General features: G+C 50.9%; 1 protein-coding gene across 3 annotated transcripts in view; it reads left to right on the forward strand.

The window, feature by feature from the left end:
• CRTC1 (CREB regulated transcription coactivator 1) overlaps window positions 1-19949 on the forward strand; it is a 60698-nt gene that overhangs the window by 17251 nt on the left and 23498 nt on the right. For all 3 annotated transcript variants that reach the window (XM_054693388.1, XM_037506204.2, XM_054693387.1), the window contains exon 2: window positions 19044-19160. In XM_054693388.1, coding sequence (XP_054549363.1) covers window positions 19044-19160 — 117 coding nt within the window. The remainder of the gene's footprint in view (window positions 1-19043; window positions 19161-19949) is intronic.

Genomic DNA, 19949 nt, shown 5'->3' on the forward strand with positions numbered 1-19949 from the left:
GGAACAGAACAGGCAGACTGAAATACACTGCTGAGGGGAGCAGCAGGCGAGACAGGAGAGGTCTGCTGTGCCATGTGGGTATCTCCCTGGCCAGCCAGGGATCAAACTCATGCTGCAGAGCCTGCGAATTGCTTCATAGTGTGGTGCTTAACCCCTTGCGCCACCAGGGAGGCCCTCCATAACTCAGTTATTAAAATAGTGTTGCAGTGAACATAGGAGTGCATCTATCCATGCAAATAAGTGATTTTGTATTCTTTGGATAGATAACTAGGATTGAGATTGCTGCATCATATGGTAGATACAAATATTTTGAGGAACCCCCATAGGGACTGGGGTAGTCCACATTCCCACTAACAGTGTTCTGAGGGTTGCTTTATCTATACCCCTTCCTTTTGTAAGCACTTTTTGTTTCTGGTCTTTTGATATGGGCCATTCTCACAGGTGTGAGGTGGTCCTGTTTTGATTTGCCTTTCCCTTATAAGTGATAATTAACGTTTTTAAAGATTTATTTTTATTTATGCATACAAAAACTGGGGTGTAGGCCAGAGGTGTGGGGGGTGAGGGAGTCACCAGGGACAGAGTGGGGAACAGAACAGGCAGATTGAGCGAAATACACTGCTGAGGGGAACAGCAGGCGAGACAGGAGAGGTCTGCTGCGCCACGCTGGTTAGCTGCCTGGCCAGGGATTGAACTCATGCCACAGTGGCTGGTGATAGCTTGATAGCACTGAGACTTAGCCCCTGCACCACCAGAGAGGCCCGATAATGAACATTTTTACATGTGCCTGTTGGTCATCTGTATGTCTTCTTTGGAGAAGTGTCCATTTAACTCTTCTGCCTATTTGTTCATTGTGTTCTTTGTTTTCTTTTTGTTTAGTTGAATGTATTCTTTTTTTTTTTTAGTTGAATGTATTCTTTAGAGATCTTGGACATCAGCCTCTTGTTGGATGTGTAACGTGCAAATATTTTCTCCCATTCAGTAAGGTATCTTTTCATTTTGAAGATAGTTTCTTTTTCTGTGCAGAAGCCTTTTAATTTGATGTAGTTCCATTTGTTTATTTTTTGCTTTTGTTTCTGTTGCTGTTGTAGTCAAGTCCCCAAAGACGTCACTGAAGCCAATGTTCTGGAGTGTTTTGCTGTTTTCTTCTATGTATTTTATGGTGTCAGATTTTATATCCAACTCTTTGACCCATTTTGAATTAAATTTTGTCTATGGTATGAGATAGTCTAGTTTCATCCTTCTGTAATTTTCCCACCACCATTTTTAAAAAATATTTATTTATTTATGCATATAAGAGCTGGGGTACAGGACAGAGATACAAGGGGTGAGAGGATTTACCAGAGACACAGAGGGGAACAGAACAGGCAGACTAACGAAATACACTGCTGAGGGGAGCAGCGGGCAAGACAAGAGAGGTCTTCTGGGCCATGTGGGTTTCTCCCTGGCCGGCCAGGGATCAAACTCGTGGTGCTGACAGTGGATTGCTTCATAGTGTGATGCTTAACCCCTTGCGCCACCAGGGAGGCCAGCCACCACCATTTTTTGAATAGATTTTTCTGTCTCCACTGTGTGCTTTTGACTCCTTTCATAAATTAACTGTCCACTGAAGTATGGGTTTATTTCTAGGCTCTCAGTTCTATTCCTTCCTTATTCTAGTATCATGCTGTTTTTGTTACTGTTGTTTTATAGTATAGCTTGAGAGTTTGAGGTCTGAAAGCATAATACCTCTTTTTTTGTCAGGCTTGCTTTGGCTTTGTGGGGCTTTGTGGTTTCATGCAAATTTCAATAACATTTGGTGTATTTCCTTCAGCATGATGTTTTGAGATTATCCACATTGTATCAGGGTTTCATTCCTTTTTATGGCTGAGTGATAGTCCATTGTGTGGATGAATCACATTGTTTTATTCTTTACTCATTGATGGGCATTTGGGTTGTTTCCACCTTTTGGCAGTTGTTGCTGTGACTATTCATGCACAATTTTTTCTTGGAACACTGGAGTTTAGTTCTTTTGGGTCTGTACCCACAAGCAAAATTGCTAGATCATGTGGTAATTTCGGTGTCATTTTCTTTCTTTTTTTTCCATTAGCAAAGGAAGTAAGCCCCAATGCTAGAGCAGCAGAGATTGGGGCAGGCATAATTCAGCTTCAGTTGGATCCTCTGCATTTTTGGCCTGAATCCCATCTATCCTTGTTTATTTATCTATTTTTCAGTTTCCTTGATCACTTATTTTTTCAGCATCTTTTTATTTTTTACCCATTTATTGATCTTTTGAATATTCTGTTCTGTGATGTGCATATTCTAGTCTTCTGCCTATTTTGCTCTTGTATTTTCTGTTCTTTTTTAATTAATTTTGGGAAGTTCATCCTGCCTTCTTTGGTGAATTGTCTATTGATATCTCTGCCCATTTATTAACTTATTGGGTTATTTGTTTTATTGTTGAATTGTATGAGTTTTTAAAATGTATCTTGGGTATTAATCCCTCATCATTTATATATTGTGAATATTTTCTCCCATTCAGTAGGGCGTCTTTTTATGGTTTTGTGTTTTCTTTTGCTGTATAGAAGCTTTTTTAACTGGAGGCAAACCCATTTTTTTTTTCTGTTCTTACTTCCATTGCCATAGTATAGACTTCTCCTTTGTATAGAGACTCAGCCTTGAGTCATCAAAAACACCTTTATTGTTGATATTGTGGAACGTATCACCAGTGTTTTCTTCTTTATACTTTATTGTTGCAGGTGTTATCTCTAAATCTTTAATCCATTAGGAGGGGTGTGTGTGTGTGTGTGTGTGTGTGTGTGTGTGTGTTTGTGTTTAGGAGTTAGTGACTGATCCAACTTCATTCTTTTATGTGTGGTTTTGCATTTTTTCCCAGAATCATTTATTAAAAAGATAGTTCTTTCCCCATTTGTGTGACCATAGCTGCTTTGTCAAAGATTAGATATTGATATGTATGTGGATTTATTTCTGGATTTCTGATTCTATTCCCATTTGATATGTGTCATTTTCTGAGAAACCTTCAGACCACCTTCTAAGAACTCACTTGTTTTGCAGATTGCTTCTTCCACATTCTCTGTTGTCCTGCCCTCAGGGCCTTTGTGGTCACCTAACTGTCCCTCCCCTGCCAAAAAAACTCATTTCCGATTCTGTTAACCATGTTACTATTTTACATTGTCGAAGTTTGTGGGGTTTGTACATGACCCTGGGACCTTAGATTTAGAGATTGAGGGTTGATGCAGGTTGGAATTCCTGCCCTGCTCCATCTGGAAGATTCCATTTATGTGAGAAGAAGCAAAGACCCAGGGGTGTTAGGCATTGTATCCAGGCATAGAGGCCCAGTGGGGAGTGCTCCCCCGTCCCCAAGCCCCAGGGCCTTACAACCCCGGTGTGACTCTGGGCTAGCCTCATACACCCAGGAAGATTGTTTGAAGCCGAGCTCAGGTGCTGGTCACTAGGAGTCATACTGGATCCCTCTCTCGGGGAGCAGGGTGTGTATGAGCAAATGTTAGCAGACACACTGTGGTGTGTAGCAGCCTCTAGTATCCACCTGGCTTGCAGCAAAATGGCGCACCGCTCACAAGTGAGCAGCGTAGCTGGAGCAGATAAGGTTGCTGATGATGGTCCTGAGAGGTGCAGACATGGTAGCACAGGTTTGGGTGGGCACGAGTGTGTGCACGAGCATGTAGGTGTGAGTACATGCGTGTCAGTGTGAGCTGGGAAATGTGTACATGTGAGTGAATGAGTGTGTGTGTGGGTGTGCACGCTTGCAGACTGTATGGCCTCTCCTGAGGATGGCGGGCACTGAATGGGGGGCATGGATTTGGAGCTTTAGGGAGTTTCGACAGGTAGAAGACAGGGTCTCGGAAGGGGGCTGCTGACCTGGTGTTAGTCAGGTGCTCTGGGGGACTTGCCCTGCATTCTCTCCCAGGTTCCTCTGGTTTGTGGGGAGGCTAAGTGTGGAACTTCTTCCACAGTTGCATGGCTTTGCATCTTTTTATGGTTCAGTGATAATCTTTTTTTAATTTAAAAATTTTTTTTTTTTTAAATTTTCTAGAGGCATGTCTTATTTATTTATTTATTTATTATTTGTTTGTTTGTTTGGTTTATACATGCACTGGGTACAGTCAGAAGCGCAGGGTGGATGAGAGAATTCACCAGAGCCAGAGCGGGGAGCAGAGCAGGCAGAATGACCGAAGTACACTGCTGAGGGGAGCAGCGGGCGGCAGGAGAGGTCTGCGCGCCATGTGGGACCCTCCTCCGGTGGCCGGGGAGCGGCCGGGGAGCAGCCGGGGATCGAACCGGCGCCGCAGAGGCCGCAGGCAGCTTCGCAACCCAGCGCTCAACCGCTGCGCCACCGGGGAGGCCCTGATTTAAAAATTTTAATATTAGCTCAGTGATACTCTATAGTGTGCATGGATCCATTGTGTTCATCCTTCACATACTGGAAATCTTTTGGCTGCTGTGCACATGTGTGTGCAGGTTTTGGTGTGGATGTCAGTCATGGATTTGCTGAGTATACCGGGAGTGGACATGCTCGGTCCTGTGGTAACTTTCTAACGTGTTTGGGACTTGCAGGGGGTGGCGGAGGATGGTGGCTGTCAGCTTTTATTTTAAACAGGATGGTGACCTACTGGTGTGTTTGAAACGGGAGCATGACTCTGAATTTAATAAAGAAAGGTCAGAATTCCTGGTGGCAGTGTGCAGAGAGGACTTTTGGGCAGGAAGTTGTATGCCTGGTAGAGATGACCCAGGCTAGGGCCAGGGACAGGCCATATGTGGGCCGTGTTGTTGAGTCACTGGGACTTCGTGGAAATGATAAGAGCAAGAGAAATGGGGATTATCCCTCATCTCCTGTGCGTCCCGGTCCCCAGCCTGGTCTGACCTCCCTGAAGCCTTTCTGTCTGTGTCTGGCTGACAGCTGTTGCACCTGTGCTGGTTTTGTCCCTATAAGTTGTGGCGTTGGCTTCTCCAGCCCTTGTCTTTACTTTCTCTTCCCTGGGTTCTAGACCCCAGACCCCAGCAGCAAGGCCTGACTCCACCCTGGAGGGCCCAAGTGGATGTATGAAATTGTGTGAGATGTGCCTTGTCTCCAAATGTGCTTGGTGAGGCAGCCCTGCCTGTTTTCAGATCTGGAGCAGGTGCCACCAGGTCCCACTGGTATCTTGGGAGCTCCGGGAAGTGGTGAAGGTGCTAAGGGGCGCAAGGTGGGCTCCTGCCTCCCAGATGACAAAACTACTTTCGCTGTCATTATGTAACTCCACCATCGTGCTGTATCTAAAAAAATGGAGCATAAAAGCTATTTTGGGCTGATGGTAATGAGGGCATCTCGCTTTTGTCTTATCTTCCCATGGCTTCTGCCGTCGTGGGGGGTAGGTATCATGGAAGGAACTTGTGGAAGTGCTCGTGGGCGTGGCTGGGTGTTGGGGTGTGGATGCAGTTTCACTAGCCTTTGTTCAGCATCAGTTGGCTGCTGGCAGGTTACCTGGGGCACCCAGGATCCTAGAGGCTGGCAGGTGCTAACTAACCCCTTGTGCCCGCAAGGCTAGTCTCTTCCCCATGTCAGGGACCCCTTCCCCAGGCATGCCAGGCACCTGTTAGAAGCGCAGCCTAATATTTTCAAGATGGGCTGGTTGGGGAAGCAGGGGACATGCCATGGCGGCAGTTCCCTGCCTGGCCAGGGATCTCCAGCCTGCTGCATTCCAGTGGCCTGCCTCCCTGCTGGTGGTTGGTGTGATCCATTCTGTGATGAGATTTAAATTAAACCGCAAAGTGTCCCTTCCCCAGGCTACAAACATGAGCTCACGTGTTCCAGAGCTGTACATGTGTGCACGGGGGGCGTGCTCAGAGGTCAGACATGGTTCTGGACTCCCATCTCCCCCCAGGTAAAATTCACAATTTCAGGACTGAGTGTCCTGGGGTTGCCATAATGAAGTACTACAAACTTGAGTCTTAAAACAATATATTCCTTATAGTTTGGAAGGGAAATTCTGAAGTCAGTACCCCTGGGCTGAAATCTGAGTGTTGCAGGGTCTCGCTCCTTCCTGCCCCTTTTCTTTTTTTTTTTATTAAAGATTGATTGATTGATTGATTGATTTATACAAGCACTTGGTACAGTCAGAAGCGCAGGAGGGTGAGAGAATTCACCAGAGCCAGAGCGGGGAGCAGAGCAGGCAGAAGGACCGAAGTACACTGCTGAGGGGAGCAGCGGACGGCAGGAGAGGTCTGCGCGCCATGTGGGACCCTCCTCCGGTGGCTGGGGAGCAGCCGGGGATCGAACTGGCGCTGCAGAGGCTGTGGGCAGCTTCGTAACCCAGCGCTCAACCGCTGCGCCACCAGGGAGGCCCTCCTGCCCCTTTTCATCTCTGGAGGCCTGAGGTATCCCTTGACTTGTGACCACATCACCCCAATTTCTACCTCACCCCACTTGGTCTCTCCCTGTGTCTCATCTTATAAAGACCCAAGTCAATGGGTCAGGGCCCTCCCTACCCCAGTATGAAGTCATCTAAGCTAGTGACTCTGCAAAGACCCTGTCTTCAAATGATGTCACATTCCCAGGTACCAGGGACATGAGTGTATTCAACCCACAACAAATCCTCCACCAACTAGGTCCTCACTGAGGTCCCTAGTGCCCCAAGAGTTGCCATGATAGCCCTTGCCCCACACTCAACTCTTACATTGCCCAGTTCACGGTGAAGCCAGGTGCTCAGTTAAATGTGGGTGTGGTCTTCACTGTTTTAGCCCTGGGCTTTGTGGGCTGACTGCAGGCCCCTGTGTCTATACTGAGGCACCATGTGACAGTTCTTGTGAGAATCCACCTGACTTCCACCCCCCTCCCCCGCCCTGATGCTCTGCCTCTAGGGAGGCGCTCCTGCCCCATGTCTCATCTGAGGAAACAGGCCCAGGGAACTTGTCAGTGTTCCCCTGGTCCAGGAGTGGCAAACCCAGGGACATGGACACAGGCCATGCACATGCTGACCACTCTGTCTACCTCACAGCAGCACTGGTGGAGTGAGAAAATGGGGGCTCCCAAAACATACCCTCCAAGACCTTACCCCTGGAACCTGCAACTGACATTTGGGAAAATGGTGGGTAGTGGTCCTTAAAACAAGAGGAATTCATCCTTTCCCAGTCCTGAAGACCAGAAGCTTGACATCAAGGTGTCTTAGGGTCATGTTCCCCCTGGAGTCTCTGGAGGAAGCTCTCTACCTGCTTCTTCTAGTTTCCGAAGGCTCCAGGCATATCCTCCGCTTGTGGATACATCACTCAGTCTCTGTCTCCATGTTCCCTTGGCTTCTCCTTTGTGTCTGTGTTTCCTCTTCTGTCTCTTATAAAGACACTCACATTGGATTGGGGCACCTAATCCATGATGACCTCATTTTGAGATCTTCACTTAATCACCTGTAAAAATCGTTTTCCACGTGTGGGCACATTCATGAGTTCTGGCGCTTAGGATGTGGACATAATTTTTCGAGGGCAAGTGAATCCACTGAGCTGATCACATCAAGAGATGCTGTTTGGGGCAGGGAACGAATGTGTCTATTTCCCTGTCCCCATCTTCCATGCCCTGATACGGGAACCAACACCCATATCAGGCCTCCTAACTGGACACCTAACTGGACACCCTGTAGCTTGCTACCTGGTACCCTTCAGTAGTGTGGAGGTGACCTCCACACACACATCCTGACCTCCCACCCTATGCCCTTTTGGGAGAGGGCCCAGGTGGAAACGTTGGGGGCTGACATCTGAGACCTGCTGTCTGTATGTGAGACCCTACTCCTCAGGTCCCTGAACCTGAATGGGGGGCCTCCTCCCTGACTTCTCTGAGGGCTCTGCATCTCAGGTGCCCCCTCTCTCATTTCTGTCTAGCTGAGGTGACCCTCTCTAGCCTCCCAGAGCCCCTAGCCTCAGCGAGTCCTGCTCTGTCCTAATCATCTTGATTACCTTGATTTTGGGTTCACATCTTTTCTGTCCTGAGAGGAAAAATCTGGGTGTTCATTTCAGACCAAATCCAGGAGGCCTCGGTTACCCTTCTGGAGAGGTTTGACTGGTGGTTCCCATGTTTGAGGTCCTCAATGGGTGAAGGTGTGAGTGCCAAATGTGGGCCTTCAGGGCCACCAGCTCCCCCTACTCACATCCTTAAAGGCCCAGATCCCCACTTCCAGAACTTCCCTGAGTCTTCCCGGCCTCCATCTTGCACCTGGCCATTCTACCTTTGGTAGACTGTGTGCTCCTTCCCTGCCTACTCTGCTTCCTCCTGGTCATAGCATGCTCCTCTTCTTCTCCTGGGTGGTGTGGTTTTCCTTAGCCATTTTCTTTTGCTGGTGTATTTCTCTCCTGCTCTGGGGGGCATTTCTGGGCTGCTGTCCACCCAGTGCCCTGCACCCTGCACCCACCAATCTGGTTCTACTTAGGACCAGGTGTCCCTGGATTGGGGCAGCCAGCCTTATCCTGGGTCTCCCCATGCTGCATGGACCTACCAGGAAATGGAGAGCAGTTCTCCCTATCCACCCCCGGCTTTGCAGGTGGGCATCTGCGCTCTCCTCCAGATAGGGCCGCGCCCTGGGCTGACCTTGCTCCTTGTTCTGCCAGCAGATGATTCAGGAACATCCTTGTGCATAAATCTGAGTTTTGGAAAGTCTCCCTCAGGAGAGCTTCCCAGAAGTGGGATTATGGGGTCAGAGGGCAGGAACACACAGGCTCTGAGGGATGCAGCCAGTGGCTCTGCTGATGCTGCAGCCACCTGCCCTCGGGTCCTACTCCCTTCCACTGACATGTATTAGGGATCTACATCCACTCTGGTTTCATCCCTTGGCCCTGTGACTGCAGAGGAGTGGGTCTCAGAAGGAGAGCACTGCCTCAGGGGCCCAGGGGTGGCAGAGAGAACATGGGCTTGAGTGTGGGGGTGTTGCCAACCTGGAACAGTTCTTCGCATAGGATTCAAGGGGACACAGTATTTGGTGACCCTAATGGATTAAACAGTGTCCTTCCAAAATTTATGCCAACTGGAAGCGTCTTCACAGATTTTATCAAATCATCACCCAGTCATCCTGAATATGGGCGGGCCCTCCATCCAGTGCCCGTTGTCCTTATAAGAAGACAAAACAGGGCCTCCCTGGTGGCGCAGGGGTTAAGCACCGCGCTATGAAGCAATTCACAGCCTCTGCAGCACGAGTTCCATTCCCGGCCGGCCAGGGAGAAACCCACATGGCGGGACAGACCTCTCCTGTCTTGCCCGCTGCTCCCCTCAGCAGTGTACTTTGGTCCATCCGTCTGCCTGTTCTGTTCCCTGCTCTGTTTCTGGTGAGTCCTCTCACCCCCCCGCCCCCCGCATCTCTGGCCTGTACCCCAATTCTTGTATAAAAATAAATAAATCTTTAAAAAAAAGACAAAACAGAAGACAGAGTAGGCCATCTGGAGATGGAAACACAGATGCAGGCATGAACACGGGAACCCCAAGGATTACCAGCACTATTAGAAGACAAGAGCAGGGCCTCCCCTGGTGGCGCAGGCAGTTGAGCGCAGCACTGTGAAGCTGTCCGCAGCCTCTGCAGCCCCAGTTTGATCCCCACCGCCGGCGAGGGTCCCACATGGCGCAGCAGACCTCTCCTGTCTTGCCCGCTGCTCCTCTCAGCAGTGTATTTCATCAGTCTGCCTGTTCTGTTCCCCGCTCTGTTTCTGGTGAATCCTCTCACCCTCCTGCGAATCTGGCCTGTACCCTGGTTCTTGTATAAATAAATAAATAAATCTTTAAAAAAAAAAAAAAAAAAAAAAAAAAAGCCAAGAGCAAGGCCTGGAATGGATTCTCCCCTGGAGCTTCCAGAGGGATTCAGCCCGCCCACATTTTTTTTTCCTTTCCCCCCCAGAACTGAGAATCAATTCCTGTTGTTTAAAGCCCGCCAGTCTATGGTCATTTGTGACAGCAGCCCCAGTTCACTCCCTCTGCCCAAGAGAAGAGGGTGGATAAAGAGATTGCAGGATCAGGGTCCCTACAACCTAACAAGTGCCTCTCCCCTGGTGCTCTACTGCCTGGTGAGGCTGTGGGGGATGTGTGTGTGTGGGGGGACAAGCTAGTGTTTACCCTGTTGATGCTGCACTTGTTACTTGGAAAGACTTTGTCAGCCTTGTTCCAAACCTTAATCTTAGGTTTCTTTGGTTTATTTAGCCGCACAGGATAAATCATACAGAAGCAAAATCCAAAAGAGCTACAGCATCCAAGGGGTTTGGACTTAAAATAATTTATCAAAGATCTAGCTCTTACTAGCTCCAGAAACTTACTTTAGCAACAGTCATATTAGGGCCTCCCCTGGTGGTGCAGCGGTTGAGCGCTGGGCTGCGAAGCTCCCCGCAGCCTCTGCAGCACCGGTTCAATTCCCGGCTGCTGGCGAGGGTCCCACATGGTGCGACAGACCTCTCCTGCCATGCCCGCTGCTCCCCTCAGCAGTGTATATCATTGGTCTGCCTGTTCTGCTCCCCACTCTGGCTCTGGTGAATTCTCTCACCCTCCTGCGCTTCTGACTGTACCCAGAGCTTGTATAAATAAATAAATAAATCTTAAAAAAAAAAAAAAAAAAGAAACAGCCATAATATAAATGAGTAACGCCACGTTGTTCCTTTCAGCTCTATCTTCAGTCCCTTAAGGCTACTCAGTTCTGTGCAAAGCCCCTCTGGCCAAGCACTCTAAGCCTGGTCACCTCCCCAGAGGTCAGGGCCAAGACCAAGCGGTTGTGGAAAGCAGAGGGCTTCCTGAGGTTGCGGGTGAAACCAGGTACCCTTAGCGATTTGAAAGGGCTTGCCCTGTATATTGGGGTTGGTGCCCCCTCCATGGGAATATGACGGATGGGGTGGGGGTCCTGTGCTTGTGGCAGCTGGTCTCCCCTCCTGTGCCAGGGTATGCCATGATATGGATCCAAGGGGACTAGGCACCTGACATGTACAAAGCCACCTCGGGGGATTGGCCTGACCTCCGCCCAGCAACCAGAAAGTGACCCTGCTGGCAGCATTCGTGAGGACCAGCCAGTCCTTAGCCTTTCAGTCTTGCCAGGTGGCATTGGGCTTTGCCTCTGGGCCATGTGCAGACCCTGCAAGAGCATGTCCCCCAATTCCTAAATGGGGCTTATCATACTTATCCTGGACCTGTCCTGGCCTGGTGTGTGGTGCCCCCTTAACCTTGATGATGACGTGCTGTGATCCAGAGGTTAGTGTGTGAACAGGAATAGGGGAGTCGCTGTTGCTGCCCCTGCTCACTGCTCTTCCCTGTTCCCTCGGCCTTCGGGCTGCAGCATGCAGATGACACCAGAGGGCAGTGTGAGGAAGGGCTGACCTCTGCCTGGGAGGGACCCCCCCACCCTCCTGCTGGTGCGCCATCTGTGCAGACCCTGAGACCTTGTGGGGGGTCAGGTGGGGTACTTTCAGGCCTACTTGGCTGAGGTTTTTGGGGGCAGCCCTTCTATGATTTCCAGTATGCCACCCCTCCAAGTTCCCCATTCCCTGATCACTCCAGGCATGTGTCCCCCATCCCCTAATCCTTCCTGGACTCCGGTCTGCCTCCTCCCCACACTCTGCAGTGACTGCCACCTAGCATGCTGACCTGGCCTCATCCCTGCCCCTGTCTTCCTGGAGCCTCCCAGCTCCAGCCCCCACAGTTTCCTTTGTCCTTCTCCCGCTCCTCCCCAGCTCATTCTTTACCCAGGTGTACCCATTTGGGGTCCAGTGGTCAACCTCATGGGCTGTGTGGTTTCAAGTCCCTGCCTGCACCTAGTGACTCTCTTCCCCTGGCCTGTAAACTCTGCTGTGGTTAGTGTGCTGGGACTGCCACAGCAAAGAGCATAAACAGGCTTAAAACACAGAGGTTTATTCTCTCCCAGTCTTGAAGGCTAGAAGACTAAGATTAAGTGAGGTCAGGAAGGCTTCCTCTGGAGACACTGAGGGAGAATCTACCCCAGGCCACACTCCCTGGTGCTAGTAGTCTTTGGGTACCTTGGCTCATGACCTCATCTCCCCTAGCTGCTGAATCTTCATTTTTCCACCACCACCTGTGTATACCTTGATTCCTTTTTTTTTAAAAAAAGATTTATTTATTTATTTATACAAGCATTGTGTACAGTCAGAAGCGTGGGAGGGTGAGAGAATTCACCAGAGCCAGAGCAGGGAGCAGACCAGGCAGACAGATGAAGTACACTGCTGAGGGGAGCAGCGGGTGGCAGGAGAGGTCTGCGCGCCACGTGGGACCCTCGCCTGGCGGCCGGGGATTGAACCAGTGCTGCAGAGGCTGCGGGCAGCTTCTCAGCCCAGCACTCAATTGCTGCGCCACCGGGGAGGCCCCCGTGATTCCTTTTATAAGGACACCAGTTTCTGGGCTTAGGACCTCTGTAAGTCCCAGGTGACCTCATGTCAGATCTCTCATGAATTATATCTGCAAACGTTACTCAGACAAGGTCAGTTTGTGATACTCAGTGGCCCTGAATATTGAGGGGACACTGGTAGGTAGGCCAGTGTTCCTTTGTGCTGTCTTGCCTCTCCAGGTGCCTCCCCTCCCCAGCCAAGAGTGGGCACATTGCTTGTATTTGGGGAACTGGTTCTGGAAATGCCACCCACAGTTTCCCATGTGCCACATCTCGACTATCAGCCTTGTGCATCTGGATCTCCCTGCAGGCCACCCACCCTGTAGACTATGGCTCCTGCAGGGAGAGAGTGAGCAAACTGCAGGATCCATGGGCTTTGCCTGACTGGCTGTGGTGTTCCAGAGACTCAGGGCATGGGGAAATTCTGGGTTCCCCAGTTCCAGACACAACCATGGATGGCCTCTCCCTAGGGGCAGGCACTCGGCAAGCAGGACCCCTAGCTGTCAGGGCATGCAGGCCTGCTGAACAGATATAGGAAGGTAATGTCTGTGGGGGTGTTTCCCAAAATTCACACATGAAATCCTGACCCCCAGTGTGACTATGTGGAAATGTGGCCATGAAGAAGCAGTGATGATTGAATGAAGTCATAAGATTGGGGCCCTTACCCTACACGATAGGGAGAGAAGGGTCACAAGACAATCCTCAAGGAAAGACCAGGGAGTGGACTCTACCAGAACTGCACAATATTGACTGTGATCCAGAACTTTCCCTCCAGAAACTGCTGTTTTAGTCACCCGGCCTGTGGCATTTTGTTATGCAACTTGAGCTGATACACAGAGGGTTTTTTGAAAGTGGGGGCCTGAGATAGCTTCATAAACTAATGTTTGACCTGAAACCCCAATGATGAGCAGGAACTCCATGAAGTTGTTCCAGAAAAGACTCAATTGGTGTACAAACCCAGGGGCAGAAGGTGGGGTTGGAGGTGGGGGGTTCGTGTGCAGCTGATGGGAGGTTGAGATTTGCCAGGGAAAGAGCCTGGAATTTAACTGAGGCCCCCTCCCCATTGCCAGTTTTACTTCCGTGTCTCAGTCTCTCCACTTGTAATACAGTGATGCTGTCTCCCACTCTGAAAGCTGCTGCAAGGACCACCCCCCTCCTGTCCCCCCAGATTAGGCAGGCACCTGGCTGGTGGGCAGGGCTAGGTCTCATTCTCCAGGAGAGAGGACCCCAAGAACTAACTGTGCAGAAACCCCAGGGACCCTCATGCATCCCTGCTGAAGTCTCTTCTTTGCAGCTGCCACCAACAAGGAAAAGGCATGCTCATGTAGACCCTCTGATTCAGCGGGGCTGGGAATTTGGCAGCGGCATCAGAGCCTGATTAAAGGCATTCCAAGGCACACGGGATGTTTGTGTATCTGGTTCTGTATTTACACTTTGGGACGGAGCTGGAGGCAGCTGGCAAGTATCTCGGACAGCCGGGGGGCCGGGGCTGGGGCCTAGTGACTCAGCCTGGAAATTGCACTCGGCCACACGCCTAAGACACCTTCATTCAGTCCTCCTCCATTCATTACTCCCTCTCCCTTCCTCCTCACAGACCTATCAGGAGAGACTCAAACATGGGCAACTCTGTGGGGTCACCCTGGCTCTCACTTGGGGGCCGGCAGTGAGGGGGAACAGGGCAGCAACAGAGTAAACCAGGATGACCTCAAAATGGACCAGCACCTAAATGTAAACACTGAGACTATGAAACTAGAAGGAAATAATGGTGTAAGTCTTCCTGGCTTTTGATCAGGAGATTGGCTTTTAGTTATGATACTAAAAGCGCACACAACAAAAGTAGATAAATCAGGTTCTATCAGCCTCAAAAACTGCTGCATCAAAAGACTGTCAAGAAAGTGAAAAGACAAACAGCCTGCAGAATGGGAGAAAGTATTTGCAAACGACATGATTGATGAGGAATTAATATCTAGAATATACAAAGAACTCCTAAGACTCAACAAGAAGATGGCAATCCATTTTAAAAATGGGTGGGCCTCCCATGGCAGAGCAGACCTCTCCTGTCTCACCCGCTGCTCCCCTCAGCAGTGTATTTCAGTAGATCTGCCTGTTCTGTTCCCCACTCTGTCTCTGGTGAATCCCGAACTTCTGGCCTACACCCCAGCTCTTGTATGCATAAATAAATAAAATTAATCTTTTAAAAAAATGGGTGAAGGACTTGAGGAGACCTTTTTGAAAGAGATAAATGACCAATCAGCATGTGAAAAGATGCTCAGCGTTACTCACCAGGGAAGTGCCACTCTCAGCTACCACCAGTACCGTCACACCCATCAGCATGGCTTCTGTCAAAGCAACAGAAACTAATAGACAATGGTGAGGTACTGGAGAAACTGGAATCTTTTTGTTCATTGCTGGTGGCAGTGGAAAATGATGCAGCTGCCATGGAGAACAATCTGGTGGCCCCTCAATAAGCTAAACACAGGATGGCCACATGATAGTCATTCCTCTTCAGGGATATACCTGAGAAAATTGAAAACAAGGACTCAGATACTTGTACATGCACATTCTTGGAAGAACGACTCACAGTTAATCAAAGGGGAAAACAGACCAAGTGTTCATCAGCCGATGAATGGTTGAACATGGCGTTCAACCATTCAGCCAACATGGGGGAATACCATTCAGCCATGAAAAAGAGTGAAGCCCTAACAAACTACAACTTGATAAACCTCAAAAAATGATCCTGTGTGAGAGACTAGACACAAAAGGCCGCAGGGTGTGTGATCCATGGATATGAAATGTCCAGAACAGGCAGATCTAGAAGGCAGATGAGTGGTTGTCAGGTAGGGGCATGGGGAGTGACTGCTCATGGTGATAGGGTCTCCTTTTGGGGTGATGAAGTGTTTTCAAATTAGATAGAGGTGATGATTGTATACCATTCATAAATCCAGTGCCACTGTTCACTTTAAAATGGTGAATTTTATGTTATGTGAATTTTACTTCAATAAAATAAAAAGAAAAATGTTTGAAAACAGGAAAATAGCATGAGACTCTCCTGGTTGGCCACTTTTGCAGGCATAACTACAGGCAGTGCAGGGCCTCTGCACAATAGACTGCTCAGTTTCCCCAAGGCCAGGGCGAGGAGCAGGTTCCCAGGGGAAGCAAGAGAAATATCCCTGCCTGGGGTCCTGAGGGTGTCCAGTCGTCCCTGTGCCGACACAGCCTCCATGTCTCATTGCCTGTTCCCTGTGTGTGTATGTTTTACCAGGGTCCTCATGGGGCCAACATCTGACAGGAATCCGGTGGTTTGGGGTGCTGAGCTGTGCAGGAGGCAGCCTGCCTGGCCAACCCAGTTGGAAGCTCCTGGGGCCCCTGAGTCCCAAGGTGGCAGAGGAACTGCAAAGGTACCCAATGTTGGAACTCAGTGACCAGAGAAAGCTGAGGATGTTGCTGAGAAAGGGGAAACTGAGGCCTTCAGGGAGCACACAGCTCCTCCCGTGGCCCTCCTTGTGCTTGTTCCTAACCCTACTTGCTTCCCTGGCTTTTCAGGAAAAATCCAGCATTTAGTGTTTAGTGTTATTGCTCCTTAATCTCATTAGCTGGCTGGGCAGTTGTTATGGCAGTTGCTGCTGGCCTGCCCTAGGTTCTGGCTAGAGATGAAGCCTTGGGACTGGCAGGTAGTGGGTGTAACTGCACCCTGTTTTGCAGAATGAGAGTGAGGAGGGAGGTATCTGCCCTGGACAAGTACCCACATCCATCAGGCCATGCCTTCTGAGGTCCCTGTCCCCGCAGGCCCCCATGGATGCTGCTAGGACAAGGGTATGGCCCTTAGGGGCAGGCATGTGTGCTGTGCCCAGCAGACACCTTTAGGTCCTATCAGGAGGACTGGGGGAAGCCACATAGGGCTCTGCAGGGAGAATGGGTGTGGGGCCACAATGAGAGAAGACTTTGTGCAGGGGACTCAGGCACAGGCTATCTGGGATGCGAGGTGTCCAGGCGGAGGCAGTGTTTGAGGCCTCCCTTGAGGGGGCTGATGTGGAGAAATGGGATTGATACTCCAACCAAAACTAGAGGAGCTGGCATAGGTCATACGTGTGTCAGGTTCCGGGAGTGGGGTACAAGCCCCAATTGACCACTTCCAGCCTGTTGGCCCTGGGCAGGTCCCTTGCCTACAGAGCTTCAGTTTGCCCACTGTGGAGTGTGCTGGTACCCCCCACCCTCACATACTTGAAGGGCCTATCATGGATTGAATTGTGCACCCACAAAAGGTGTGTCCACATGCTTACCTATGGAACCAGGGAGTGTGACTTCATTCAAAATGCAATTAAGGGTGTGGAGATGAACTTGCCCTGGACTGGGGTTGGCCTGATTCCATAGACATTATATGAGAGAAAGGAAGGAGATTTGGGACAAAGATATTGAGGGGAAGCCATATGATAGAGGCAGAGACTGGAGGGATAAGGCCACAAGCCAAGGACACCAGAGGCTAAAAGAGGCATGAAGGACCCTCCCCCAGAATCACCAGGGGAATCAGCCTGCCCATACCTGGACTTGGGATGTCTGCCTCTTGGCTGCGCGCTGTCAGTCCCTGCTTTCAAGTCTCCTATTTGTGACTGTGGCCCCAGGGACTGAGGGTTCTGTGCTCCATGGTGGGAGCTTAGGGCCACCTTCTGGGTGTCACCTGCAATGCTGGAGCATAGATACAAGTACAAGGTGTCCATGGCTTGCTTCGTGACCCCCCCTTGCCCTGAGACCTTTCCCTGATCGCATGTAGAAGGAATGACTTAGGTACCTCACCTGTCACCTCTGTTAGGGTCACTGTTGGTTGTTCAAACCTCAGTGTAGAAGGGCTTGAGAGGCATAGGTTAAGGCTATTATTCTGGAGAAGACCCAGGGGTATAGCAGGCAGGTGAATGGTGAGGCCAGATACAGGGGTGACACTTACTGGGGAGTTCACCGTGGCACTGGACACAGTGAGGCCAGCAGACCGTGAATCCTGAGTGCTTGCTCTGGTGGGGATGGGAGGGATGGTAGATGGGGCTCACCAGCAAGGACATTTCAGACATGTAAATGTGATTAGACGAACCAGGAGGCATGTGGGTGGTCAGTGACTGCACATGTCACTTCTTAGTTTTGATGAGCCCCCCAGCAAGGTCAGAGGGCATTAGGGGACTTTGGATGGGGAATGTTGGGAAATCTGTACCATCTGTGCAATTTTTCTGTAAATCTAGAACTTCCACCATGGAAGCTATTAAAACAATAGCAAAGCCAGAGTGGATGCCCCAGTGACCTGGGGTCTGCTCTGAGGGTAGGTATCAAAGAGGCCCCTGCTGCATGGGTATAGAAGTGGGGCTGTCACAGGCCAGTTGTGTGTCACACATATGCGCCTGGAAAATCCACTCCAGAGAGGGGAAACAGGCTCTGAAGGGGTTTGTGAGAGGTGGATGCAGCACAGGCCCCCAGACACAAAGCAAGCATGGGAGGGGAGTCTCAAGTGATTTGTACCCTGTGCTGGCTTGGGCCCTGCCTAGCTCCCTTCCCCCCAGCAGGGGCTGGCCTGTTTCATCTGGCATGGCTGTGGGTGGACACAGTGGGGTGTCCATGGTGAGAATCTCCAGCTGTGGGGGAGAGATCTTGGGCCGGCCCCACTAATGCCCGGAACCACCCGCGAAGGAGGGAGCAGGGTCAGCCCCTCTCCTGGCTCCTACAGCTTTCAGGAAACAGCTGTTTACCTGGGTGAGGTGTGGGCCTGCCGGCAGGCAGCCAATTCCCAGCCTCACTTCCCGCTCGGTTGTCAACGGCCCCCCAGGAAACAGGGCTGGTGTGTGTGTGTGGGGGGGGGGGTGCAGTGTAGCAGCCAGCTGGCGAGCCTACCCGAGCTGTTTGTGAGGGGATGTGAGCAGCACTGTTGTGTACACAGTGCAGACCCTAGCAACTGGCCAGCCAGCGTGCCCAGCTGCTACCCAGGGGTGTGTGGGCCCTTGGCTCTAAGGGCTACCATGGTGCTGTCCAGTCAGGGGCATCTCTTCCCTGCCAAGTGGATCCAGCTGGGGCAGGTCAGGGAGCCAGGGCTCCAGGTCCTAAACCCTGGCCCAGGGTGCGTAATCTCCATGAGAGTGCTGGGCAGGGGACAGTGGAGGCATTTGGCCACCTTATATCCCCATGAGGTCAGTGGGCCAGGCCTAAGGTGCCTGGCACTTGGGTAGAATGCCATAGTACTGGGCAGGTCTGGTTGCCTCACTCCATGTGTGCTGCCTGAGTGCCATACATCTGTACTTGGAGAACCAGTCCTGGGTTTCTTAGCTAGCCCCTCTGCTCCAGGCCATGCAAAGCCTGTTTCTCTTGTATCTAAGTCAGTACTCAGCCTCTGGTCTGTACCCAGTAATGCTGTCATGCGCCCTGGAGGCAGCCCCCTGCAGGGCACTCGGTACTTCTGGTTCTGCCATTCTTTGTGTGAAGAGATACTTGGTTCCTTTAAGAATCTCTGCTCCTCACTCTGTCTCCGGTGAATGCTCTTCCCACCCCACACCCCACCTCTGGCCTGTACCCCGGTTCTTATATGCATAAATAAATAAACCTTTTAAAAAAAAAAGATTCTTTGTCACTGGGTCCCATAACCTCTGACTCCATTGCCTGATCTATTTAGAGCCCTGTGGGATGTGCTTGGGAGGGTTCCCCACCTACATTGCAGCTATGAATTGTGTCTTGCAGCTTCAGCTCCAGAAGTCCCAGTACCTGCAGTTGGGCCCCAGCCGCGGCCAGTACTATGGCGGGTCCCTCCCCAACGTGAACCAGATTGGGAGTGGTACTGTGGACCTGCCCTTCCAGGTGAGTACCACCCATAGCCATGCCCTCACTGTCCCAGGAAAACCTGATTAGGGCTCCCCCATTCCTGACAGGCCTGGCCTGTCAGCACACACCTCAGTGAAGCTGAGGTCTGGTGGCGATTGTTTCAGCAGCCGCTACACCTGTTGGCCGGCTGTGCGGCAGCGGGAACCGCTTGGGGCCTTCGGGACTTGGCTCCGTACTGCCTCACTAATCCACAAGCCCAACAATTCTCAGAAGGAGGCCCCGAGCCTGACCCCACTTGTCTGCAAACGTTTCTTGGCAGAGACCCACACAGCGCTGCTCCCGCAGGCTGCATGGCTGCCGCTCACGTCCTTATCATAAATAACCAGAGATAAGGTCCACTGGCCAGGCGCAGGGCTGGCCTTATTCCTCAGGCTTCCCAAGCCACACCCAACCCTGGTTTGCAGGTGGAAGCAGGACAAGGTAGCATGGGGCACTGGGCCACCCCAGCACACTGTTTGAACACTGCAAGGACAGGGCTACAGCCTGTCACAAATCCTTCTCATTGCCGGGACAGCCTCGTAAACAGACATGTCCAACCACATGCCATTAGGTACAGTGGAGTCAGGTGGGTCCACAGGAGCTTGATCCCTACTTACCTACCTAAGTTCCTCCACAGCTGCACCCCTCCTGTGCTGCTGCTGGCATGAGTCCTGGGGTCCCTCCTGTTGACTTGGGGTCCTCCCAGCTCAACTCTTGGGGTAGGACTCTCCATAGAGCAGATACTTGGGAACCATGGGTATGTCCCAGGGGCCTGACTTCTCTCAA

This window comes from Talpa occidentalis, unplaced genomic scaffold (assembly GCF_014898055.3).
Source record: "Talpa occidentalis isolate TD23 unplaced genomic scaffold, MPIMG_talOcc4v2.1 talOcc4.12, whole genome shotgun sequence".
In the NCBI taxonomy this organism is placed as follows: Eukaryota; Metazoa; Chordata; class Mammalia; order Eulipotyphla; family Talpidae; genus Talpa; species Talpa occidentalis.